Raw genomic sequence first — 27,334 nt, 5'->3', positions numbered from 1 at the left:
CCAAAATCTCCTAACGAAACTGCAAAAAGCAGCCAAATAATTACTAACCAAACTAGAAAAGAAAAGCAACAAGTAAAACACCCAACACCTATCAAACCCTCAATCAAAGCCACTGATATAACAAGCATTGACGCCTAAGACCCTTATGGTGTACATCGCCACTCATCAAATCAACATACAACAACGATCAAGGGCAAAAAGGGGATGAGTCGAGCCAAGCTCAATTATTCAAAGCAAGAAAAGGGAACAGCTACCACTCTCCCAAAAGCCTAAAATAGGCCTGATCCAAATAGAAAAGGAAATAAGAGAAAGGGCTGCCTAGCTAGTCCACAATGAGCGGCCCAGGCAGGCCGAGGCCCAACAATGGCCAAAGCCCAACTCATACCCCTCTCCTTCCCAGACGCGGCCACCCTAGGCTTCGAGAGAGTAGCCTCCAATCACCAGTTTGGCGGCCGGAAACACACTGGTCGTCGCCGCCTCTCCGCTAATAACAAACCTCGGATCACCGCTCAAAACACCGCACAAAAGCACAGAGCCCTGATGCAACCCCCGCCGCCGAGAAGGATCACTTCGCTCCCTCCTGTCTGCACCCTCAACCGCCGCAGCCTAAACAGCCACCGATCGGAGCAGTCTCAAGATTTCCTGTCGAAGCTTTCCTGTCGAAACACCGATCTGGAAACAACTCCGCCGACGAATCCAGAGGACTGCAGCGCCGCTCCTTCCCCTCGCCGTCGTTGTCCCGTCGCCGCCTGGTCTGGGGACCGTGAGATCTTGGCGCACGATTTTTTGCCTTGGCAAATGAAATGTCAATGATGGAGAGAGGATTTGTTTGGATAGTGACTAGTGAGATGGCTGACTTACTTCCTTCCTTAAATTCTGCTGTCATAGATAATATGCAAGGGGCGTTGGGTTTGAAGACTTATGTTCCACGTACGGAAAAGCTTGAAGATTTTAGAGGCAGATGGCAAAGGCGATTCCAACAAGACAATCCAACTCTCCTTAATCTTAAATTGGATGTCTTTGGACTGTGGGCTTATGATGCTTCTTGGGCACTAGCTATGGCGTTTGAGAAGGTTGTGACTGTGAACTATCACTTCTAAAACATCAACATTTCTGGTAGTCACTTTGGTCAAGAAAGATTAGAGGTCACTCAAAGCAGTCCTAAACTCATCAAAGAACTATCAGGTACAGTATTTAGAGGACTTTCAGGAGTATTCAGTCTCATAAATGGGCAACTACAATCGTCAAATTTTCAGGTTGTTAATGTGAATGACAATGGGGAAAAAGGGGTTGGATATTGGACACCCCAAAATGGACTTGTAAGAAACCTTAGCTCAAAAGACCCAGCAGGCAGATATTCTAATTCTTGTGCCAAACTTGGAACTATTATATGGCCCGGAGACACCACCTCAGTTCCAAGGGGTTGGAGGTTTCCTGGTGATGGGAGAATACTGAAAATTCTAGTCCCAGTGAATAAAAGTTTTGGAGAATTTGTACATGTATCTGGTTCTGATTTCAGTGGATACTGCATAGAAGTCTTTGAAGCTGTATTAAACTCATTAGCATATGGTGTCCCTTATGCATTTTATCCATTTGCAAATTCTGATGGTGAGAGTGCTGGTACTTACGATGATTTGGTTTATCAAGTGTTTCTTAGGGTAAAATACTTCTCTAATTTCTAATTATATTAAATTTTTAAAATTTCTAATTATATTAAATTTTTATATTAAATTTTTAAAATTTTATTCTTCTCTTTGGTTTAGCAAATTATACACTTGACTCTCTGTCATTGGCATACTTGACAGAACTATGATGCTGCAGTAGGTGATATAACCATTAGAGCAAATAGATCCTTATATGTTGACTTCACATTGCCATACAACGAATCCGGGATATCAATGGTCCTGCCTGTTTGAGCCCAAAAGTAATTTTGGCAAGATCCTTTAGTGGATTTAGCGTAGCGGGCCGATACATGCGGCCCAAAAATAAGTCTACTCGGGTTTGGGTTACAGCTTCGCTCATTCCGTGATCCATAAGGAAAACGAAACCTTATTGGAGTCGAGTAGCGGAGATTGAATAGGAAACTTCAATCAATATTCCTTCTATGACAAGGAGCAGTTGAAACCCTAGGTATATATACCAGGTTTCAAGGACGAATCAAGGACCTCTCGAAAATCAATCAATCCCAGCGATTACAAAGCCTCCTGGAGCAAACCTTCAACCCCGTTGAAACCCGGTGACCGTACGCCAGTCCCAGTCTCTCCAAGAACCGACTGTCAGCATCACCAGATCAACCCGGCGACCCTACTTCCAGTCCTAGTCTCCCCAGGAGCCGACTGCGAGCGCAACCGCTACCGTTACTACCCAGCGAAGCAAAGGTAACGCCCTCGCAACCCAGCGAAGCTAAAGTCACGCTTTAGCGCACCCCGTGCTTTCTCCAAACTTCCTAGTGATTGCTCTGCTTAGTCTACAATACTAAGTATCGATTCGGTGACGCGAAGAGATCACACCCAAAGTCCTTATCCGTAAGGCAGAAAGTCTTTTCCTGGAAGGCTAGAGAAGAACTTTGTGGCGAGGTTGGTGCTCTCCTAGTCCACAAACGCTTAAAGAAGAAGTCAGGTCAAGGGACAACCTCGACGACTGCACCCCACGGTGCTGGCACGCCTGCGCACACGCTCAAAAGAGACAGTTTGCAAGCCAACTGGTTTTTGTGCCAAACATTTTGGCACGCCCAGTGGGACCAACTAGTGTCTCTTCGTGAACGTTAGCCATTGGGAAGTCAAGTGAGAACCCTTACCAAAAGGGCTACGCTAACTGCTCAAAGCATATGACCTCCAGTTACAAACCGCATTCTCGCGCGGATTGTCGTGGTCTTTCTGAAGAACAAGTGACTCAAAGATTCTTTCTTCATTCCCAATCCTCCGATATGTCAACTGAACAAGGAGAGAATCACCCGACCGCTACTGAGGGTCAAACTGTCACTACTAATCAGGCCAGCGAGCCTGTCACTACCGTTGTCTCCAATACAGTGGGGAGTGAAAAAAGAGAGGCTTTCGTTGCGAAGCCTATTCCAGAGGGAGCGACCTCCGAGGTCACGTTCGCGATCATCCTGGAGAATATTGAAAATCATCGCAAGAAGATAGCCGCTGATTTTGAAAGGGAAAACGCAAAGACAGACCGGATCATACGCAAAATAAACCAGCGTATTTCCCGACAGGCGGAGGAGACTAAGCAACAAATTGCACAAACAAAGAGTGCATTAAGGGCTCATGCTATAGGCATCGCAGATGAGCAGAGTCAGCAGCAGAAAGGAATCATTGAGGCTATTGCGAACCATACCAAGCAGACGGCGTCAGATATGGCAGGTCTTCACAAGGATGGAGCGACTCTCGCAACCGAGGTGGCCATGCAAAGAGCTGAGTTGAACTAAGCTAGAGAAGTGTTGAATAAAACATTAGGAGATCCTAACGCTATCCTTGGCTCCCTTGGCCAACCGTCTGGTTCAGGCAAGTACGTGCCGCCGAATCAGCGAGAGAAGGTTAGCAGCAATACCGCTACGCCTTCCGCGACCGTTGCTGCTACACCACTGAAAAATAAAGAACAAGCACTGGTTATTGGCGGCAGCAAAGAAAAGGCCACTTTGTCAGGCGGACAAACCGCCAGACAGAAGCAGCAGACATAGAAAGGTGGTGAAACTTCGTCCGATTCCACCGTGTTCGTTCAATACGACAGCGATGGGGCAGAAAACGTATATCAAGAGCTGCCAGGAAGCTATTACCGGATTGACCAGGCTGGTAACCAGGTCAAGATAACAGCTTTGGCAAAAGAAATGCCTATGCCAGCAGTGACTCTTCAACAACCAGCTACAACCCGCGTTGTACAGATAGGAGAAGGGGCAGCAACTGTAAACCAAGCCATACCTATGCAGGTTGCTCGCCATACTGTGGCGATACCTCCTCCTCCTCCTCCGGGCCCAGAATATGTGAGATGAGATGAGGTAGAGGAGATGATCAGGCTGGCTAATCCTAGGGCCCAAATGGACGGGGTTTATGAGGGGCCTTTTCCACCGCATATAATGCTCGCACCCTTCCCCAGGGGTTATAAAAATATCATATTTTCTACTTTTTCAGGGGAAGACACCGAGAATGCAATAACTCACTTGGCCAGGTTCAAGGTGCAATGCGGCCAGTACCAGAATGATGACATTCTCAAGTGCAGGATCTTTGGCACTTCTCTTTCGGGAGCTGCCTTTAGATGGTTTTCCAAACTCCGACCAGGAACAGTGGCAGATTGGCCCGCAATGGAAAAGCTCTTTCGAGAAACTTTTGGAGCCATTGAGCCTAAGGTTGATTTGGCTTCTCTCACTCAGATGGCCCAGCAGCCTACTGAGTCCGCTGTTGCATACCTTCAACGCTTCCAGATTCAGAAGGCCAAACTGAACGTGATCTTGCCTGAGAAAGAGTTGATCAAGTTGGCGATCAAGGGCTTAGAGCCTCGCCAGCGAAAGAAGCAACATGGCAGCATGATCCAGTCAATGGGGGAGCTTATCACAGAAGTGGGCAGCTTTGAACATCTTTTCAGAGAAACTGACGTAAGAAAGAATGCGTCCAAAGGGACATATGTGCCAGGAAAACATCGCACCGTTGCAGCCCTGCACTACCAGCCAGCTACTTATGACCCTTATTACCATCATCACGAAGAAGAGATGGTTCAGGAGGAAGATGAGGAAGAGGATAATGACATCGCTGCTTATGAGCTGACAGGGAGGAAGAATCCAGCCTTGAAACAATTGAAAATCTCCAAGGAACCTGTCAAGCTCAAATCAATGGCCTTCACTAAACCTGAATTCGTGACATATACATACGATGCCAATAAGGCACATGAGATTCTAGATGAGATGATCGCCGCGAAGATGGTGAAGACCGACTTTGGACCTTTTCCGCGACCAGATCAGCTGAAATGGAATAAATACTGCAAATTCCACAACCTGTGGAATCATAATACAGCTGACTGTGTAAAACTCAAAGACCAGATTCAGGTATGGCTTAATAATGACAGTTTGCAGGTAGAAGCTCCAGTAACAGCGGCAACGCTCGTAGACCTGAACCCTTTTCCTGACACTGGGATCAACATGGTCGACGTGAACTGGGCCAAGCAGAACCAGAGGAAACCAACCCTAGATTTGAATACAAAGGGGAAAGGAGACCAATCTGACAAGGATGAGGCCCCTGCAAAGAAGAAGGCTGAACCAGTAGGTCAAGCCTCATCCGTGGTCCTATGCTCGCGATACAAAGAAGAGTGTGGCATCCAAGTGTCACACGAAGAGGTCGAGCAGACATTTCGTTTTGGCTCTCTCCCGCCCATCAAGTGGGCCTCGCCATCGAGAAACTATCAACCTTCTAGCCCTAGAGAAAAAGATAAAATAGAGTCAACATCATCCCCAAAGGACTCCAATCTGTTCAAGAAGCTGAGAGCGACCGCGGTTGATCAGAAATCAGAGGAGAAGGCTACGATCAAGCGCAAAGACATTCTGACCAAGCCCTACATCCCTCCTGCTTCAGTCGCCACTATCAAGGAAGGTAAGTGGTACACAAGGGAGAAAGGGAAGGCAGTGGAAATAAGTCCTTCCAAGAAGAGGAAACTACAGCGCAGGTTTGGGGAAGCCAAGCGAGCGCTAGAGGCTCTAGACCAGGGCCTGATCAAACCTTCGCAGTTAGTCAAATCACCTGAGCAGTATCAGAAAGAGATGGAGGCAATGGCTGCTAAGCCATTAATGCCTCCCCGTAACTTCAAAAAGCAAGCGAGTTTAGCAACAGGGGCATCTAAGCCCAGCGTTTTTTGTAGGATCACTGAAGAAAGAGGACCTCCGCCAACTCGAAAGGAGAGTTCGCCGACTAGGCGACCCCATGTCAGGCGCAAGTTGTTTCGCGAAGATCCAGAAGCTAAATCCTCAGTGTTTGAGAGACTGGGGGGCAAGGACAAGACTACCGATACTTTACAGTGGAAACCTAAAAAGGTCCAGAGTGTAGTAGTCGCCCCTTTTGAGGTGAACGTAGTAAGGGAACCAAAGTCCAGCTCGCCTAAGCAGGCTACCGGGATACAGGAACATGAGCAATGTGAGGTGAAAGGCCTTACGGAGGAATCATTGGTAGACCGGCTGGCTAAGCAATTCAATACTGACACCCCTGTCAACGAACCCAAGCTTAACCTGGAAGAGGACATGGATGAAACAGTTATGACTGATACGTCCTGCAACATGGTTTACGTACTCCCCGCGAGGTATGCACTACCAGTCGTTGCGCAGGATTGTGTAGAAGCTGAGGAAAGTTGTGCACAACCCTTGCAGATTACGTCAGCGGTCACGACACCTGTGGAGGAGGCTGTCTTTCTTGAAACAGAGGATGCCAACAGCAGAGAATTCTTCATGAGCTTCACCAGGCCAACACCGGCTATGGTCCAACACATGCGACCTTTATACATCACAGCAGAAGTTGGCGGTACCAAAGTTAGCAAGATCATGGTTGATACCGGAGCCGCCGTGAACGTCATCACTACCAGGACCATGCACTTGCTCGGGATCAAGAAAGAGAAAATCCAGTCTACGTCCCTTACACTCAAGAACTTCGCGGGGACTGTAACAAAGACCCTGGGATTACTTTTCTTGCGTATCAAGGTCGGCCCTGCAGAGGGAGTTTATGCTTTCTTTGTGACAGATTGTTATGCAGCCTATAGTGCGATTCTGGGCAGAGACTGGATCCACCGGAGATATTGTGTTCCATCAACTCTCCATCAGGAACTCATTATGTGGAACAGGGAGACAGATAAGGCTGAGGTGATCAAAGCAGACCCTCGTCCATTCCCAGTTTCCGCGAATTATGTAGATGCCAGGTACTACTTGGAGCCTATTACTCCATTGCCAGTAAGCGGCATCGATAACAAGGCTGCCCCACAGGGGTGACAGCCTCTGATCTGGCACAGTGGGGGCTCACGCTCGCCAAAGAAGGCCTGGAAAGGCCTGGCCACGCTGTGCCCAAACCCTTAAACGATTAATGGATTACGACCTTCCGGAGGAAGGGATAGAGGCCCTCCACTCGCTGTATGAACGGCTATCGTCGTACTTAGTGGAAAAAGAGGCCTATGATCGAATCGCGACCTTAGAAACCGTCAATGAAGAACTCTCTGATCAGGAATAAGAAGATGAGGTAGAAATTCAGCTCGCTCCGGCAGCGCTGGACGATACACCCCCTAAGGTCAGAGACCCTACCGAGAAGGTCAATCTTGAAACAACAGATGAGCCTATGGAAGTGGCTATCAGCGCTTACTTAGAGCCTAGCGAAAAACAGAGGCTTATTGAGCTATTGCTGGAATTCAAAGACTGCTTTGCGGAGAAATATGAAGATATGCCCAGCCTGTCACCGGACTTGGTTTGCCATCAGCTACCAACACTCCCTGACAAGAGGCCTGTGAAGCAAGAGCCGCGAAGAATGAATTCAGAAACCCAAGTCCTCGTCAAAGAGGAAGTCGAAAAAATGCATAAATCAGGCATTATCAGGGTGGCCAAGTACAATCAGTGGCTATCCAATATAGTGCCTGTTCGCAAGAAGAATGGAAAGATGAGGGTCTGCGTGGACTACAGAGACCTTAATATCGCTACACCTAAAGATGTTTACCCCATGCCGGTAGCGGATATGTTGGTAGACGCCGTAGCAGGACATGAATTGCTGTCCTTTATGGATGGCACCGCAGGGTATCACCAAATTCCGGTCGCAGAGGAGGACAGACATAAAACCGCGTTCAGGTGTCCTGGGTTCGCGGGAGTTTTCGAGTATGTGGTTATGCCTTTTGGGCTGAAGAATGCTGGGGCCACTTATCAGAGAGCCATGAACCTGATCTTCCACGATATCCTGGGAAAGATTTTAGAGGTTTACATCGATGACGTAGTGGTGAAGTCTAAGAAGAAAGGGGACCACATCACAGATCTCAGGAAAGTCTTCGAGCGCATGCGACAACATAAACTTAAGATGAACCCTGCCAAATGCGTGTTCGGAGTTCAAGCAGGAGATTTCCTGGGCTTCATTGTCCACCAAAGGGGAATTGAGATCCCTGAAGATAAAGCGAGCGCAGTCATCAACGCATCCCCTCCGCGAACGAAGAAGGAGCTACAGCGCTTGCTGGGTAAAATCAACTTCCTGCGACGTTTTATTTCTAACTCTGCAGGTAAGATCCAGCCCTTGGATAGAACGAGTTTGTATGGGAATCTCAAAATCAGGAGGCTTTCGACAAAATCAAGGCCTATTTAGCGAGTCCACCAGTGCTTGTTCCCCCTCGAGCTGGATTTCCATTGAAGCTATATATTTCAGCAGCTGAGGCTTCCATTGGTAACCTACTCGCCCAAGATGATGAGGGAGGTGTCGAGCATGCCATTTTTTACCTCAGTAGGACACTTAAGGATTGCAAGATAAGGTATACTCCTATGGAAAAACTGTGTCTCACATTTTACTTCTCCGCTTGCAAGTTGCGACACTACATGTTATCCTTTACTACATGCATCATTGCTCAAACTGACCTGGTTAAGTACATGTTGTCGCGGCCTATTCTAAGGGGTCGCATTGGCAAGTGGGTATTGGCTCTATCCGAATTCTCGCTACAATATGTTCCACAGAAAGCAGTAAAGGGACAGGCTATCGCAGACTTTCTGGCGCATCACCCTATGTTGGATATTCCCCCAGTGAAGGAATTAGAGATTGCGACCGCCACCGCAACAAGACCAGATCTGGCGCGCATTCCAGAGTACGCCATATGGTATCAAGCCACCGTATCCTTGCAACCCTGGGTATTATTTTTTGATGGCTCACGAACAGAAACATTAGCAGGGGTAGGGATTGTTCTGGAAAACCCAGCAGGCGATCGTTTCTCTTATTCTTTCCAATTAGAGTTTAAGTGCACAAATAACCAAGCAGAGTATGAGGCCCTTATTATTGGCCTAGAAGTCTTACTGGAATTGGGAGTAAGGGACGTTCAGGTACGCGGTGACTCTCTGCTCGTGCTAAATCAGCTTCAAGAGAAGTACAGGTGTGCAAGCTGTTTGCTCGTTCCCTATTTGAATCGCGCCACTGAGCTTCTGGATCAGTTCGATGACGCGGATTTGGAATACATACCTCGCGAGCGCAATTTCGTGGCCAATGAACTTGCTCAACTGGCTACAGGCATTACATTGAAGTATGGGGTTCGCGAGCGCATTCTGAAGGTCGAGCGCCACACGTTGCCTTCATGGCTCGCGCGGCCTGACCCGCCGGACAATCCGGTCGTCGCAGTCCTAGAGCCTATTGACGTCGATTGGCGAATTCCGTTGATCGATTACCTCAAGCAACCAGATCCTACAGCAGACAGGAAGATTCGTTTTCTTGCCTTAAACTACTTCCTCAGGGGTGACGAGCTGCGACAACGTGGGGAAGATGGCATAGACTTCCAGTGTGTCTATGGCCTCGAAGCAAAGCGATTAATGCGCGAAGCCCATGCAGGAGTATGTGGAGCCCATCAAGTGGGCCCTAAGATGCGTTGGCTTATCAGAAGACATGGGTATTATTGGCCCAGCATTTTGAAGGACTGTATCACGTTCGCGAAAGGATGCCAAGATTGCCAGGCACTTGGTCCTATGCAGCACATCCCCAACATTCCCATGCAACCTATTATTAAGCCTTGGCCTGCACGAGGCTGGGCGTTGGACTTGATTGGGATGATTCACCCTCATTCCTCCCTCCAACACAAGTTCATCATTGTGGCCACTGATTTCTTCACCAAATGGGTCGAAGCTGAGCCTTTGAAAGAGGCCTCAGGTGCCACCATTAGACAATTTATTTTCCATAACATCATCTGCAGGTTTGGTATCCCTAAAGTGCTTGTCTCAGACAGGGGGGCAGCGTTCGTAGGTGGTGAGGTAGAGCAACTTGTCAACGAATTGGGCATCCAGTTCATCCACAGCACTCCATATTATGCTCAGTCCAACGGTCAAGCAGAGGCCAGTAACAAGATTATTATCACCATTCTCAAGAAGATGCTTGTTGAAAACCCCCGCTTATGGCACAACACGTTGTATGAGACACTATGGGCTTATCGCACCTCCAAGAGGAATCCCACTGCTACAACACCCTATGCACTAATGTTTGGTCATGACGGAGTCTTACCCTAAAAACTCAACGTTCAGTCCTTGCGCGTCCAAGATCAGCATCACTTGATTGGCGAAGATTATGTCCAAGCGATGTGGCAAGAGCATGAAGACCTGAGCGAGCAGCGCTTAGCGGCTTTGGATAATTTAGTGATGGAAAAACAGCGTATCGCCCGCGCCTATGATAAGAGGACGCGTGGCCGTAGTTACAAAGAGGGTGACCTTGTTTGGAAAGCTGTTCTGCCCTTTGGCGAGAAATTGACCGGTCGCTGTAAATGGACTCCGCGATGGGAAAGACCCTTTGTTGTTCACCGCATTCTGGAGCGCGGGGCCTTTCACCTCAAAGATTTGGACGGCGACATCCATCGTAATCCCATCAACGGGCGGTTCCTGAAGAAATATTACCCTAGTGTTTGGGAATTCGAGGACCCCCCAGATCCACCTTCTTCCCAGACAGGGGGGCAACCATAGTCTTCGTGAGCTCCTATCATCCATTCATACTCAGGCCTTTCCTGTGGCCTTCGTTTCATGCCTTTGCTTCACCTACGAACACTAGGGGGCAACATTCTATACATCCAGGCCTTCGCAGAGGCCTTATTTTGTAGCAATTTCAATTTCGATTTCAAATTCCTTGACAATATGTGTTAAGAATGTATGTAATGGCCTATGCATGAGGCCTTATTTTATAACAGTTTTTTGAAAAATACTCAGAAACTTTCATTCATAAAGTGGCTTTGCGGCCAGAAGCAATACAAATCGAAACAGTTACATTTGCGGTTTACAAGGCCAAAAGTGGCTTAAAAATCATAAGAGTTGCGGATCTGCTTAGAATTTCTGGATCTTGTGGCGACAAGGGGGCTGTGCTATGATCATGTATACTCTCCCTCTCTTCACCCACATGCCTTATCTGATCTGAGTCGCAGCTGCTCTCATTTGTACCAGAGATAGAGGGAAGGAAATAATCCATCCCAACCCTTCTAGTGGATTACCCTCCAGGATGGAAATGGTCTTCAGAGAGAGCGCGACTCACAACCACATCTACCTCCAGGGGAAAAACAGAAGTCTGACAGTCTGACCCCGGAGGTAGGCTGCGGAAGAAGAATAGCCGGCCTCGAGTGGCCTTCCACCCTTCTCCCTCCTGCTCCACGAAAGAAATCTGAGGAGAGGGATCCCTCAGAATCTGGTTCCGCCGCGTTAGGAGCACCGCGTGTTCTTCAGTCTAACTGAAACCGGAGAATCCCATCCAGATTTCCAGAGACCAAAGACATGCGGATGGACCTGAGATTAGGCCATAAGACCTACCCAGGTATTGAGATTAAGCCATAAAACCTAAGGATTTGAGGTTGAGGCTGAGATCGTGAGGAGAGGATTTCAGAAACAGAAGGAAGAGAAGTAGGGTTTGTGAAACTATTACTGGGAAAGCCATATTTGCTTGAGTTTTTCCTCTCCAAGTACAGGTATTTATAGGACCAATCTCAGTGATCTCAACTGTACGATGGGCAGTTGAAGTGTTTTCAACGCCATCAATAAGAGTATCGATGGAATTGAATGCTAGGATCTCGGAAATGAAGATAATTGAAAACGCGTGGGAAGCGGGGCAGTTTTCAAGTTTCGAGATTATCTTTTCAAACAGTTTCAATAGCAATAAAGGCAAATTAAACGCTAAACTGCTTGAAAATTTGAACATATATTTGGGCCAAGCAAAAGTGGGCTAAATATTTAAATTATTAATATTGTTCATACAATTAATGGGCCTGAAATCAGAGGCCTAAAAGTCTCCTGCCTGCATGGGTCAGGCGGAGAAAAAGCTCGTCCAGTCGAAAGCTAGCATCCGCAGCAGCTTGTGCGGCTTGTTGGGCTGCTACACGAACTTGGGCTAGTTCTTGGGACAGCATCTCAAAGGCAGCAAAGGGTTGTTCTAATTGAGGCTCAACATGGGCAAGCCTAGCAGTGACATCAGTCAACCGGACCTGAAGAGCCTGAATCTGAGACCTCAGATGGTTCCTCTCGAGCGTCAGATCCCTGATGAGATTAGCCTGGTCAGCCAAGAAATCGCGCGCAGTGTCCGTTTGATGAGTGAGGGTCTGGTAGTGTGTTTCGGTCTGCCTAGCTTGCGCGTTCGCGACCGCCCTCTCATTGAGCCCTTGCGGGAGATTCTGCAGCAGCTGGTCAACCTCTTGAAATTGGTCTTCAGTGATAGCACCCTCGCGGAGAAGCACCCTCAGATACTCCAAAACTCTCGCGGGCGCGCCAGGAATCAGAATATCAGGACCCAAGAGGCGACGAAGGCCTTCTCTGTCATCATCTACGACACCAGGTGGGGTCACTTCGAGCACACGAGCTAACCGTTCTAAAGTGGACGGAGTAGGTTGCTCAGCGACAGGGGCCTCAAGAGGCTCCGCGACAGGTATTGCTTCTGGCACTGGTTCAGGGAGTTCTCTTATTTCCTCGACTTCAATGGCTTGGGGGGCATGGGGAGCAGGTTCCTGACCAACCACATTGGGAACAGGTTCAGCAGGATCCTCGTCTGCTATTTCTCCAGCTACCGCTTCCACGTTTGGACCCTAGAAAGAAACATCTTCAGAATAACCAAGTCAAGGGTAAAAATAAAACATTTGTTGTCAAGAAAGGTACCTCTTCAACTGGTAGCTCGCGGAAATTTGCTGTTGGTGCTGGGATAGTCTCACCTGAGGTTGGACCCGAGTCAGGCACTGTCGATTCCAGAAGGAGAATTGGTTCCTCGCGGGAGGTATGAAGGAGCGGCATTGTTTCTTCAACCTCAGGTGAGCTGTCATCTATGACTTGCGCTGGAACTACAACCAACTACATGTTTTTTGCAGCATTGATCGCTGAGGGAGAGTCACCATTGGTTTCTTGGGCTTGTGTGCCAGACACACCCTCGCCGGCAGCGGAGGATCCTTCCCCAACTTGCCTTGAAAACCTACGACGAACCTGAAGCAGAGAGACGTTATAAAACCATACATAGCAAAACAAAGTATCAATGCTCACTTTAGAAGAGTATTACCAGTCGATCAGCGACTGGTTCGTCTTCTGCCCATGGATCAGTCCGGAGGTCAGCGCGACTGCGTTTTTGTGCTAAAGCAGCAGTAATCTGTCAGGATTTAAACAAAGTCAAATTAGAATTTGAGAAGGTTGCTAAAATATACGTTCTAAGAAGAGAATCCTTACAGTTTGAGGGTCATCATCATCAGAGGAAGAGTCCTCTACCTCAGGCTTGATCAGTTTTGCTTTTTGTTTAGCGGCCGGACCAGTGGCCGGAGAAACACCTACGGCGCGATTGCTTGAAGGCATTGCGCGACCCTGCTATAAACTTCGAGTTAAGGGAAAGAGTCGGAGGTAAAAATGATCAAGGAAATAACGAACACGCTAAGGCAATTACCTCTGGAGGATGCTCGCGAATTACAATTCCAGCCTGAACCAAGCGCGGGGCTCGCGGAGCCGGTTCAGGTGGTGGAGGTCTTTCTTCATCTTCATGAAAGCGAGCAAGTTCTTCAGTATCAGCGTCGTAAGGATATCTCAATTCTTCGATGATGGCCGCAAAGAGTTCGTCATCCCTTTGCCTCCAGCAGTTAACAGAGACTTCCTTCCACCATTGATCATAATCTTCAGCGGTCCCATCCACGGGGACGATATTAATAGCCCAGTCAGGGAGATCGACCAGTACAAGCATGCTTTGTTCTGGCAGAGGTCTATTTAAGGGACCAATTCCGCGCCAAGAGGTATTGTAATTCTAGGCATCATAGAGGGGAAATGGCACCAATTGGATAAGACCAAACTAGCGAGCAAAGTGGTTGGGAGCATAAAGCTCATAACTAAGTTCATCAACAGCGAGCCTAATGTCTGAACAAGAGATCGCGCGGCGAAAAGCCAAGCGAGCGCGATCACTATAATTAGGAGCCCCAGGAAGGAACCCATTTTCAAGAGGAGCGGGGAATCTCCTATTAAGTACTAGATCGCAGTAGGGCATCTCATGCAGGAGGTACAAATATGAGAAACACTCAGAATAGGGTAGGGATATGTACCTCGCATCGCAACAAAACCATTGACCAAGTAGGGCATTAGCCGGTGGTAGCAGTGAAATGTCGTCGCGGCGGAAGAATGGAAAGTAAGTTTGAATCCAAAAATCAAGGATCCAAAAGGGGCCAGAAATGCTAGTCTCAAAAGGATGCATCGTGGCTTGGTACAGAGAACGGTAAAGGGCACCCAACACTGGTTGTCCTAACCCCACGCGGCGGCCGTTGTAGAGGGCCGTTGCCAGAAAAGTCCAGGCACCAGTGGGCTTACAGGAGGAAGTACAAAATATGAATTTGCAGAGCCAATACTCCAGAAAGGCAATGCCACCAGTCGCATTGCGCTCTTTGCGATAGTAAGCCAGCCACCGCGGATAGGAGCCGCTATGAGCACCGCGACCAGTTTGGTCCATGGTTGATGTGAAGGTGTCAGAGTCGAATTGGCCATGCAGGTAGGGCTCGCCATCGATGGGCAATCCAGTAATGGTGAGGATATCCAACAATGTTATACTCATTTGGCCAAATCGAAAATCAAAAGTATTGGTAGCAGTATGCCAAAAGTAAAGGAAGGCAGCGAGTGGTGAGCGATTCCCACCGCGAGGAAGGCGAAAGCATAAATCGATAGTGTGGGCAATACCTGCCACGTTCCAGCGAGCCAAATCTCGTGCTCTTACTTCACGATACCAGGAAATCTCATCCGCGCTAATTTTGGACGGCCAATGCCCTATTTTTGCTCGATGATTCTGCGCACCCCAACTGCTGAAATCTGCAAGGGTCATCCGGAGGACCTGAATGGGTCGACAAATGGGCAGGCTATAGAAGACGAGAGCGTCATCCGGAATGGAATCTCGCGGTGCCAGACCCAGTCCGGCGTGGTGGTTCGGAATCCTGAGAAGCAGAGGTCTCTGGACGGAAGTATGGATGCGACAGCGGGCACCGATGTTGGTTCCCCAAGTGCGAGCGATGTTATCAGTAAGCTCTTCTTCCAGATCGATGATCACCTTCTTTGGGGGAGCCATTTCTGGGTTTCTGAAAAGTGGGTATGGAGCGAGAGATTTTCTGGGTTTAGGAGACTGGAAGGGTTTCTGATGTGACAGGTCTGGAATGGCTGCGGTATTTAAATAAAAGATTTTGTGAGGGAAACGATGCGACGAAAGGACGTTTTGCCAAGCGAATAGGCGCAACCTTCATTAATTACATCATTTCGATCACCAGACGTATCGTTTTAGTCCCCTTCAATCAGTTACATCTTCGTGGGCCTGATATCGGGGCCTGGGGGGCAATGTTTGAGCCCAAAAGTAATTTTGGCAAGATCCTTTAGTGGATTTAGCGTAGCGGGCCGATACCTGCGGCCCAAAAATAAGTCTACTCGGGTTTGGGTTACAGCTTCGCCCATTCCGTGATCCATAAGGAAAACGAAACCTTATTGGAGTCAGGTAGCGGAGATTGAATAGGAAACTTCAATCAATATTCCTTCTATGATAAGGAGCAGTCGAAACCCTAGGTATATATACCAGGTTTCAAGGACGAATCAAGAACCTCTCGAAAATCAATCAATCCCAGCGATTACAAAGCCTCCCTGGAGCAAACCTTCAACCTCGTTGAAACCCGGTGACCGTACGTCAGTCCCAGTCTCTCCAAGAGCCGACTGTCAGCATCACCAGATCAACCTAGCGACCGTACTTCCAGTCCTAGTCTCCCCAGGAGCCGACTGCGAGTGCAACCGCCACCGTTACTACCCAGCGAAACAAGGGTAACGCCCTCGCAACCCAGCGAAGTTAAAGTCACGCTTTAGCGCAACCCGTGCTTTCTCCAAACTTCCCAATGATTGCTCTGCTTAGTCTACAATACTAAGTATCGATTCGGTGACGCGAAGAGATCACACCCAAAGTCCTTATCCGTAAGGCAGAAAGTCTTTTCCCGGAAGGCTAGAGAAGAACCTTGTGGCGAGGTTGGTGCTCTCCTCGTCCACAAACGCTTGAAGAAGAAGTCAGGTCAAGGGACAGCCCCGACGACTGCACCCCACGGTGCTGGCACGCCTGCGCACACGCTCAAAAGAGACAGTTTGCAAGCCAACTTGTTTTTTTGCCATACACTGCCCATCAAAAATCACAATGATGCTAAAAGCACATGGGTCTTCTTGAAGCCTTTGACTTGGGGCCTTTGGGTAACAAGTGGTTGTTTTTTCATATTCATTGGTTTTGTGGTCTGGGTCCTTGAACATCGGATAAATGAAGACTTCCGAGGGCCTCCACATCACCAAATTGGCACAAGCTTTTGGTTCTCCTTCTCTACCATGGTCTTTGCACACCGTAAGTTTTGTTATGTTGAACTATTTTCCAGTAGTGATTAATGCTTTCTATAAACAATTGATATGGTTATGTGTCCTCCCTCATTTCTTCTTTACGTTTCTTATTGTAATCAAAACCTTTCTTATCTGTCATCACCTTCCCTCCTAAAAAATAAGTGTTAGAATGAGCTTGATTATTATGACACATTACGTCATTATATTCCACTTTTTTTTAATTCTCTGTAACAGGGGAGCGAGTAGTGAGCAACCTGGCTAGGTTTGTCATGATCATATGGTGCTTTGTTGTTCTCATACTGACTCAGAGTTATACTGCCAGTTTTAGTACCATTTTAACAGTTCAACAACTCCGACCAATCATTACTGATGTAAACCTGCTCATGAAAAATGGGGACAATGTTGGCTACCATGCAGATTCGTTTGTATATGGGATTTTGAAAGAATTAGGATTTCAAGAGGGAAAACTTAAGAAGTATGAAACCATAGAAAAGTTGGATGAACTTCTTCAAAAGGTGACTTGATGCGTAAACTCTTCGCAAGCGTACGAATCGTGTCAAGTAAGGAAAGTATTTGGACCTTAGTTTATCGTACCTCGGGGATTAGGTGTTGGACCTAACCAAGATAATTGGCGGTAGGATACTAAAAGCACACAAGAAAAATAAAAAGTAAAATAAAAACTATAAACAATCAAGGCACCAAGCCGTGGCAATGCTCGGCTTAGCTCACACCAAGCCTATTCAAAGCCACTAACTTGTAGCCTCAAGATGGGTATACACAAATGAGTCGATGGATTTAATATTTGAGAATTGATTTGAACTTAACAAAAAGTAATAAAATGCAAAGCAATTAATAAAAATGCAAGGAAATTAAACTAGAAAAGTGTGAACAATATAATGAGAATGTCGGGTGCTAGGGAGGTTCCTTCACCCAAATCTCATGTGTCGGAAGCTAATCTAATGTAGATGCAAATTTCCTACTTTGGCGGTAATCGTATCCAAGGCGGTTCAAGGCTCAAGGACCGAAATTCCCTTTCATGGTATTCCTACTCCAGTTCAAGGGTCGTAGGAACTCATTTGGCATGAATTAGAGCCGGTTCAAGGGTCTCTAATTCACATCAAGAGGCCTAAAGATCGATGAATTAGACTACTAAGCGACCCGCCCGCGCATTCACGCAACGGTTGTAAATCACCATGCTTATAACCCCTCGAATACGAAATTGAAGATTTCTAGCTTAGGAATTAGAGGGGGTCAAGCCTCTAACTCCATCCTAGACATGCTCAAAATACACACCCTAGAGTTGACTAGGCTCCTAGACATGCATTTTAACCCAACAACAATAGATATAAGCATCCATCATATGAAAATTGCATCATTACATTAAAATAAGCATCTTTGACACAAGATTTGGACTAGGACACACAACCCTAGCCCCCAACAACAAAACTACTCACTACCCATCATTAAACAAACATCAATATACATAATTTAAAGAGGAACAAAGTGAAGAGAAGTAGGAGTAACAAGAACAAGCCACAAATTGCTATAAAGCAATTATGACTAGCCTTGATTTATAGCTCCCCACTTTTACCCAAATTTGATTTGATGAAGATCTTGATGTTTGGGCTTTCTCTTTGAAATTTGTGGAATTGATGAGAATATGGAATCTTAGTGAGGTAGATTTTGGTGAGGAAGTGTGAATCTTGGTGAAGTGGGTCTTGGTGAGGGGAAGAAATTGGTGAGGGAAGTGTGGATCTTGGTGAGGAGTAGAAATGGAGAAGGATGTGTGGTGTGGTGGTGCGGCTGATGAAGGAAAATGGGAATTGGAATGAATTCTGGGCGTGAGAGAGGAAGGAGAGGAAATGGGGTGTGTTGCGGCCGTCCCGAAGAAGGAAGAGAGAATGGGTATATATGGGGTCTGCTGTGTGGTTTTCGTGCAAGAGAAGAGTGAGAGGATGAGGCTGCCACGTGTTAGCACCACAATGGTTACAAGAGACAAAGCAGAAATATTCGGTGTGCTAGCGCGTCAGACAGAGAAATAATGGTGATGGTGTAATTATCTAATGGGCTCAAGTTAATTAAACAATTGAATGTTTAATAGCTGCCTGCACGTGATGATGCTTCTGATGACTAACTTCAATGCTCAATTAATTAATCAACTAATGATTAATTAATGACATCAAAAATTAATTCTTCTTTTCTTCATTTTTTGATTATTCGCTCCGATTTGCGTCATTTTCTTCCGAACTCCATATCTCCGCTTATTTACTACAAAATAAATTAAAATAAATTAATAACATAATAATTGACATGGGGATTTGCTTAATTCTCGTGTTTTAGATACAATTACATGCATATAAATGCGTGTAATCAAAAGGCAAATGAAAAAGATGGTATTTCCGCTGCTTTTGATGAAACCCCATACATGAAACTTTTTGCTGCAACTTATTGCTCCAAATATACCTTGGTTGAGCCAACATTCAAATTAGAAGGTTTTGCCTTTGTAAGTTCTCCTGCATTTTCTCCTTTCTTTTTCTCTGCCTCTGGTTTTCTCTTGTGTACATGTTTTCTCATGAGGGACCATCTTGTTTGGGTGACATACAGGTCTTCCCAAAAGGTTCAGTTTTTGCACGTGATGTTTCACGGGCGATCACTAGTTTGCAGAAGCAAGATGATATGAAGACTATCGCAGAGAAGTGGTTCGAGAAACTAGCTAGTTGTTCAAACACCAAGCCTGCAGGCTCTTCTAACAGCCTTACTCTTGGCGTTGACAGCTTTTGGGGCCTTTACATCTGATGTAGGACGATATTTTAGCCAATTTCAACAAAGAATCTCGAAAAGAAAGAAGCGTCTTCACATCAAGAAGAATAATTTGAATATTGAAAACTGGTATTCAAATAGACTTCTTAATGATGGAATTAATCATAAATTATTATTTTGGATATATCGGGATTCTCGAACAAAATCTTGGTTGAGATTCCAATTATAGATTTGCGTAATATTCTTTAGTATCTAGGATTTTATTTCTGAGTTTTATTTAATGAGGTTTAATTAGGTTTTCTAGTTTTAGTCTATAATAAATTATTCTTTTTGTTTTCTAGTTGTATTAGGTTTATGCTATGTGCCCTATATATAAGGCACCTCTTAGATTGTAATATTCATTCAAGTTATCAATAAAAAACCAAATATTAGAGAAATTTCTCTATGTTTCTTACGGCTGTGCCCGTAATTGCTAGTGGATTCTAGCTCATCTCATATGGCTTTCGACGCTTGACGGAGCCCCTTACTATCGTGTTCACGCTTCCCGCATCATTTGGTATCAGAGCGGGTTTCGCCCGCTCCTTAGCAGACGACGATCCAAGGGAGAAGTTCACTACCACCAACCTCAACGACGCTGGTCGTAGAGTATCTATCAAATAAAGTTTCGTTGAAGAGGAACATGCCAAGGGATTTGCCCTAGGACAACCTCATCAATCCAAAAAAAAAAAGAAAAAAAAGAGAGGAAAAAAAGAAGAAACATGGAACGTTGGATATTCACAACGCCGGATTACGACGACTTCCGAACTACATGTGTCATCAAAGACAAGGTATGCTCTGTAATAATTGACAGTGGCCTACGAGAGAACTTTGTAGCAAACAAAGTTGTGGATTATTTTCAATTACCGACAGTGAAGCTAAGTGATCCATACTGGATTCCATTTGGAGAGGATGAATATGCACAAGTAACAGAGGTTTGCAAAGTTCCTATCTCTATGGGAAAATTTTATAAAGAAGAGATTACTTGTCATGTGATTGACATGGACGACACTAATGTGCTTTTTGGAATACCATGGCATGAAATCGTCAAAGGTGGTTATTGCAAAGACAACACATATTTATTTAGGTGGGAGTCGCACAAAATTAAAATCAAGCCTAGAAGGAAGAACGTCAAGAATGACCATCTTGAGGTGTGTGAAAAGGAACATGAAGAAGCAACTTTGAAGATTGAAGAGAAACTCATTAAGGATAAGGAAGCTGATTCATTCATCACATCGATATCCATGCCATGCATGCATGCCTAATTGTGTTCAAGATCAACCCAAGGAGAAGTCATTGCCCATTTATTTTCAAGTGGAGGAGTTCAAGTTTCAAGATGCTTATTCTAAACTTGTCTACGGTATTGGATTCATGGTGATACCTTTTAATTTCGAGAATATTGAAGTTGATGGCTTATCATGTTTTATTCCTAGTAATGATCAAGCAGCATTCAAGAGGAACTCGAGGTCGAGTTCTTTTCAAGTGGAGGAGACTGATGTAGGACGATATTTTAGCCAATTTCAACAAAGAATCTCGAAAAGAAAGAAGCGTCTTCACATCAAGAAGAATAATTTGAATATTGAAAACTAGTATTCAAATAGACTTCTTAATGATGGAATTAATCATAAATTATTATTTTTGATATATCGGGATTCTCGAACAAAATCTTGGTTGAGATTCCAATTATAGATTTGCGTAATATTCTTTAGTATCTAGGATTTTATTTCTGATTTTTATTTAATGAGGTTTAATTAGGTTTTCTAGTTTTAGTCTATAATAAATTATTTTTTTTGTTTTCTAGTTGTATTAAGTTTATGCTATGTGCCCTATATATAAGGCACCTCTTAGATTGTAATATTCATTCAAGTTATCAATAAAAAACCAAATATTAGAGAAATTTCTCTATGTTTCTTACGGCTGTGCCCGTAATTGCGAGTGGATTCTAGCTCATCTCATATGGCTTTCGACGCTTGACGGAGCCTCTTACTATCGTGTTCACGCTTCCCGCATCAACATCATTGCCGGAGTTGCTTCATCATTAGCTCTTCTCATATTTGCAGCTATGTTCTTGTACGAGCACATGCACACCTTGACGAGCTTTGATCCAGAAACCTCATTTTGGTCAAGAATTTGTCTCCTATGGAGAGTATATGACCAAAGAGACCCTGCTTCGCATACATGTACTCATCACAAGAGACAACTGCAACATTCTGGTGTTGATATAATAGGTGCTGTGGAAGCCTCACCAAACAGCAACTCTCCCCCAAGGCCATCAAGCGCAAGCAACATGGAATCCCACCTTGTTGTTGAAGAGCTGGGGACTCTTCCTACTGAGATTGAGCATCGCAGTGGTCGAGCAACGCCAGAGGTTGAATGTGCAATCAACTTAACTCCCCCAAGTGAAGCGAGGCATTAGACTGCCCACCAAGGCTACTGCTTTTCTGTAATATGCTTGTAGACCAGATGGAAGCACTATTTCAATAAACTTGAAGAAGATAAAGACTCTCTCTTTTGATTTTTAAGATTTAATCATGTATTCTTATTAATAAGTTATGAGTCTGTGGCATGAACCATCAAATACATGCTGTAGTAGTAATCCATTTTTGTAGGACTGAGAGTCTTGAGGACGTGGCATGCTTTGGAGGTAATAACACCAAAAGCTAGATGCCTCCTAGTTGAGATAACCAACGACAATCAAAGTTCTAAACGACGACAAAATAACCATATCAACCCAATTTCCTCATTCACCCGCCTGAAATGCTCGTTTCCATCTGAAATAGGGAAGACTGCTCTTCATGTTTTGGATGTCCAACAGAATCGGATGAATCCTCCGCAAGTCTTTCAGCTTTGAGTTTGGGTAGACTCTTATTAACCACCTTTGAATCAATTTCAACGACTAGCCTCCCAAAGTTCTTATCTTCAGCAAATTTGTAAATGCTGCTTTTAGGTGGTTGTATTTTAGCATTTCTTGCTGTCTTAAAAGATGAATATGGAACGGAAGTCATTTTTGCATGAATATCATGTATATCATTAGATGTTGCGCTGGGCTTATTAGTTTTTTCACTGAAGTAGAATTAAGGTCGTGATTCTTGAGAATCATGACCAAGTCTCCTGCTTTAGAAGAGGGTTTATTGTCAAAAATCAAAATGGTAATGCATGACAGTGGCTGTTAGGATGCTGAGCTCCCCAGTTTGAAATATGGTAGCGTTTTAAATATCCCAGTTTGATTCAGCTTTGACGTGGTTGTTTATCTCAGAATTTCATACTGTATTGTCAGATGAATGCTTATAGGAGATTACTTCCCTGAATGTAATTAAGCAATTAATATGTATTAGTTCTTCTCTTGAAGTAAGGTCATGATCCATGCCCAATCTACTGCTTCTGAAGAGAGTTTATTGAATTTAAATGCTGAGGTGCTACTGATCTTTGACATTTTGGATGAAGAAGAAACGTGGTAGCTGGGGAGAAATTCTATCATTGACTCACCTAGTCCAGCATTATGCTTCGTTTGCTTCTCTCATTATAATAATCTAGTTGAGCGCTTCCTCTATTTATAAAGTATTGGAGTTTTTCTGGTTTTTAAAAAGAATAGTGCGACCTTGTTTTCTCAGAAATGAAAGAGAGTTGGTTCTTAATTAATTCCTAATGCTCCTCTGAAGTAAGAGGAAACTTCTCTCCATCCGCAGTGTCTATTGTTGGGAAGGACGCTTCCTCTTTCCTCCTCCTCACCTCTAGGAACCTAGTATTATCCTATTTGAAAACCTACCATCCATCAAATCATATAAATAAGTCTCTTCGTCCGTTAGATTTAAACATTCAAAGAGATTCAAACATTATGGAGAATCCTACCAACATGTTTTTTCTTCTCTTCTTGTTCTTCAGGATTTCCCTGGCATTGGCACAGAACACAACAATTCCAATAAATGTGGGTGTGGTTCTTGACTTGGATATCCAATTTGGCAAAATGGGGCTAAGCTGCATCAACATGGCCCTCTCTGATTTCTATGCCTCTCATGCTTACTACAGTACTAGGCTTGTCCTACACACCAGGGACTCCTCGAAAGATGTTGTTGTTGCAGCTGGTGCAGGTAATTCTTTCTCTTTCTCTGCTCTCTCTTTCATGTTGTGTTTTTGTTTCATTCAAATCTTAATGAATGATTAGTTGCTTTCTCATCATCAGTTAGTAGTTTAAATGTGTCATATATATTGATGAGCTGATCTTCAGAAGCGGCTTATATTGTCTAGCTGTCTCACTTGAATTGTGGCTGGGCTATTTGGGCCTCCATCTGGTTGGTGGGCCTGACAATTTCTGTGGAACCCTCTCTTTTTGGTGCTAGGGTTTCTTTTGGGTTGCGTTGATCTGGGGTGGGCTTGGCTGTTATAGCCCACTGGAAATTTTGTTTTATGTTTTTAACTTTTGTTTTGGTCATTATTCTTTTTTCACTAGTTCTATCTTCTTTTGAGAGAATGGGTCGCAAAAATCTAGCTTGCTTTGTTGACCTTTTTAATCTACTTCGGAGGGCTAGGTTTTTGTTAGAATAAGGGTGCTTGATCTTAAAAAGTTGGTATATTAGGGGTATGCTAGTTTCTTATTATGTGTGATAATAAGTTTTTAGGGTATTCTGTAATACAGCTCTTTCTAACGGCTCTTAGGAGTGTGTCGTGTTAGTACTGCTTACTGAAATACAATATTGAGATGTCCTCATTTTACTCAAAAATCTTAGTTTTTTTATTTCACCTTTGTAACAGCTCTAGAGTTGATAAACAATGTTAAAGTGCAAGCCATCATAGGGCCACAATCATCAATGCAAGCAAGTTTTGTAACTGAACTTGGAGATAAAGCACAGGTTCCAATAATCTCATTTTCAGCTACAAGCTCTTCCCTTCAGAGTTCATATTTTCTCCGAATTGCACAAAACGACACATCTCAAGTCAAAGCCATAAGCGACCTCATCCAAGCTTTTAGTTGGAGTGAAGCAGTGCCCATCAGCGTTGACAACGAGTTTGGGAAGGGAATGATACCATATCTGACTACTGCTTTGCAAGCCATTGGTGCACGCATCCCCTACTGGGTTGTCATTCCTTCACTGGCCACTGCTGACCAAATAGATGAAGAGCTTGAGAAGTTGATGAAAATGCAAACTAGGGTCTTCATAGTGCATATGTTGCCTTCACTTGGCTCTCGACTTTTTGCAAGGGCAAAAAAGTTGGGAATGATGGATGAAAGCTTTGCATGGATAATTACAAATGGGATGACTAACTATTTCAGTTCCGTAAATTCATCTTTCATAGATGACATGAATGGGGTGTTGGGTTTAAAGGCTTATATTCCCAAAACGAAAGAGCTCGGAAACTTTAGGGGTAGATGGCAAGGGAACTTCCAACAAGACAATTCAACTCTCCCGAGTGTCAACTTGGATGTTTTTGGATTCTGGGCCTATGATGCTGCATGGGCACTAGCCATGGCAGTTGAAAATGTTGACACTGCAAGCTTCAAGTTCCAAAACATGAACATTTCTGGCAGTTCCACTGGTTTAGAAAGATTGGAGATCTCTCTAAGTGGCCCTGAACTTGTCCGAGAATTATCAAGTACAAGGTTCATAGGAATTTCTGGAGATTTCAGTCTTCTTGATGGGCAACTGCAGTCATCAACTTTTGAGGTGGTTAATGTGAACAATAATGGGGAAAGAGGAATTGGATATTGGACACCCCGAAATGGATTTGTAAGAAACTTAAATTCAGAAAACGCAAGCACATATTCTACTTCCAATGCCAGTCTTGGTCCTATTATATGGCCGGGGGAGACCACCTCGGCTCCAAAAGGTTGGCAGATTCCTACTGGGGCAAAACTGAAGGTTCTAATCCCGGTCAAGACAGGTTTTACAGAATTTGTAAATATAAGTACAGATCCAAACACTCACACAACTGATATCACTGGATACGGCATAGAAGTCTTTAATGCTGTAATAAAATCATTACCATTCCCTGTTCCTTACGAGTTTCATCCCTTTGCAAAGCCTAATGGTGAGAGCGCCGGTAGTTACAATGATTTACTTGATCAAGTGTTTCTTGGGGTAAAACTCTTATTATTCTAAGTTTTCTTCTTTAATTCCCTGTTACAATTTTTTTCCCCCCTTTCTGATTTCACATTTTATTCTAGCAAAACTAAACAATTCCTTCACTGTCATTGGCATTTTTTCTTGACAGAATTATGATGCTGCAGTTGGAGACATAACCATCAGAGCAAATAGATCTTTATATGTTGACTTTACATTACCATACACAGAATCTGGGATATCAATGATAGTGCCTATCAAAGATCATAAAGTTGCTAAAACCACATGGGTGTTCTTGAAGCCTTTCACTTTGGAACTTTGGGTAACAAGCGGTTGTTTTTTCATATTCATTGGTTTTGTAGTCTGGGTTCTCGAACATCGGATAAACGAAGACTTTCGGGGGCCTCCACGTCACCAAATAGGCACAAGCTTGTGGTACTCATTCTCAACCATGGTCTTTGCACACCGTAAGTTCAAGTTGTTCTGTATTGGTGCATAATTCTTTCTAGAAACAAATGATACTCCTTTTCTTCTGTCGTTAACACATGATATACCATCTATCTTAGTGCAGCAGACCACTTACAGTGATAATACCAAAACCTTTACTTTTTTCTAAGATACCATGACAGCAACATTTTTTATGTTTTTGGTATGTTTAATCAAAGATAAAGAAGGACAAAAAATTTAGAAGTATATAGATGATAAAGCTTAGGGAGAGATGAGAAATTATTTGGAGTATATAAACTAAAGAACTGTTGTTTTTTGGAAAATATGCTCTCTTTCAGTTTTGTGTATCGTCACTCATTTCTTCATCATCTCTTCACTTACTGATCATCCTCCCTCCTCTGATCCAAAATGTTGGAATAAGCTTTATTTACATTTTCTATGTCTGTATGAGTCATATCCCACTTCTTTTAATATTAACAGGGGAGCGAGTAATGAGCAACTTGGCTAGGTTTGTCGTGATCACATGGTGCTTTGTTGTTCTCATACTGACTCAAAGTTACACTGCCAGTTTCAGTTCAATTTTGACAGTTCAACAGCTCCAAAAGAACAGTACCGATGTAAACCAGCTCCTGAAGAATGGGGAAAACGTGGGTTACCAATTGGGTTCTTTTGTTCTGGGGACCTTGCAGCATCTTGGTTTTCGGGATGACAAACTGAGGGTGTATAATACTGTGGAAGAATTGAATAAACTTCTTCAAATGGGAAGTGAAAATAATGGTATTTCAGCTGCTTTTGATGAAACCCCCTACATGAAACTGTTTCTTGCAACTTATTGCTCAAAATATACCATGGTTGAGCCAACATTTAAAGCTGATGGCTTTGCCTTTGTAAGTTCACTTGCTGTTTCTTGGCCTCTGGTTTCCTCGAGTACATGTTTTCTCATTTGGGAAGTGACTTGCAGGCCTTCCAAAAAGGTTCACTCCTCACACGTTATGTTTCAAGGGAAATCGAGGGAACTGATCTGACGAAAATTGAGGAAAAATGGCTCGTTAAAACTACAAGTTGTTCAGACTCCAATGCAGGGGACTCTTCCAACAATACTCTAACAGTTGATAGCTTTTGGGGGCTCTTTATCATTGCTGGGGTTGCTTCATCATTAGCTCTCCTCATATTTGCAGCCATGTTCTTTTATGAGCACAGGCACACCTTGCTGAACCTTGATCCGGAAACCACATTTTGGGGAAGAATTCGTGCGATATTGAGGATATATGACCAAAGAGACCCCACTTCGCACACTTACAACAGGAGAGGACTGCAAGATCCTGTTCATGGTCTAAGTGCAGTTGAATCCTTACCAGACACTAATTCTTCCGCAAGGGCATCAAGTGCGCACCGCATTGACTCACACATTGATCTTGAACAGCATGTCCGGACTGAGCATGCTGACTTGAATCCCAACACTCAAGCAACCCAAGAGATTGAAGATGCAATTGACTTGACCTCCTCCAGTGAACAGAGGCCAGTGCCTCGTTAG

The 27,334-nt window shown here is 44.5% G+C and overlaps 1 protein-coding gene across 1 annotated transcript; it reads left to right on the top strand.

The window, feature by feature from the left end:
- Positions 1-1,100: 1,100 nt before the first annotated feature.
- On the top strand, positions 1,101-27,334 carry LOC133738004 (glutamate receptor 2.9-like; the record flags this gene model as incomplete). The annotated part of the gene is made up of 6 exons (XM_062165446.1): positions 1,101-1,658; positions 1,806-1,845; positions 24,113-25,371; positions 25,505-25,820; positions 26,281-26,687; positions 26,762-27,334. Coding segments are annotated over 6 exons (3,153 nt in total), but the record flags the coding sequence as incomplete, so codon positions are not given.

This window comes from Rosa rugosa, chromosome 3, assembly GCF_958449725.1.
Source record: "Rosa rugosa chromosome 3, drRosRugo1.1, whole genome shotgun sequence".
NCBI classification, from domain to species: domain Eukaryota; kingdom Viridiplantae; phylum Streptophyta; class Magnoliopsida; order Rosales; family Rosaceae; genus Rosa; species Rosa rugosa.
Note: the sequence above shows the minus strand (reverse complement) of the source record. Positions and strands in the feature narration are given on the sequence as shown.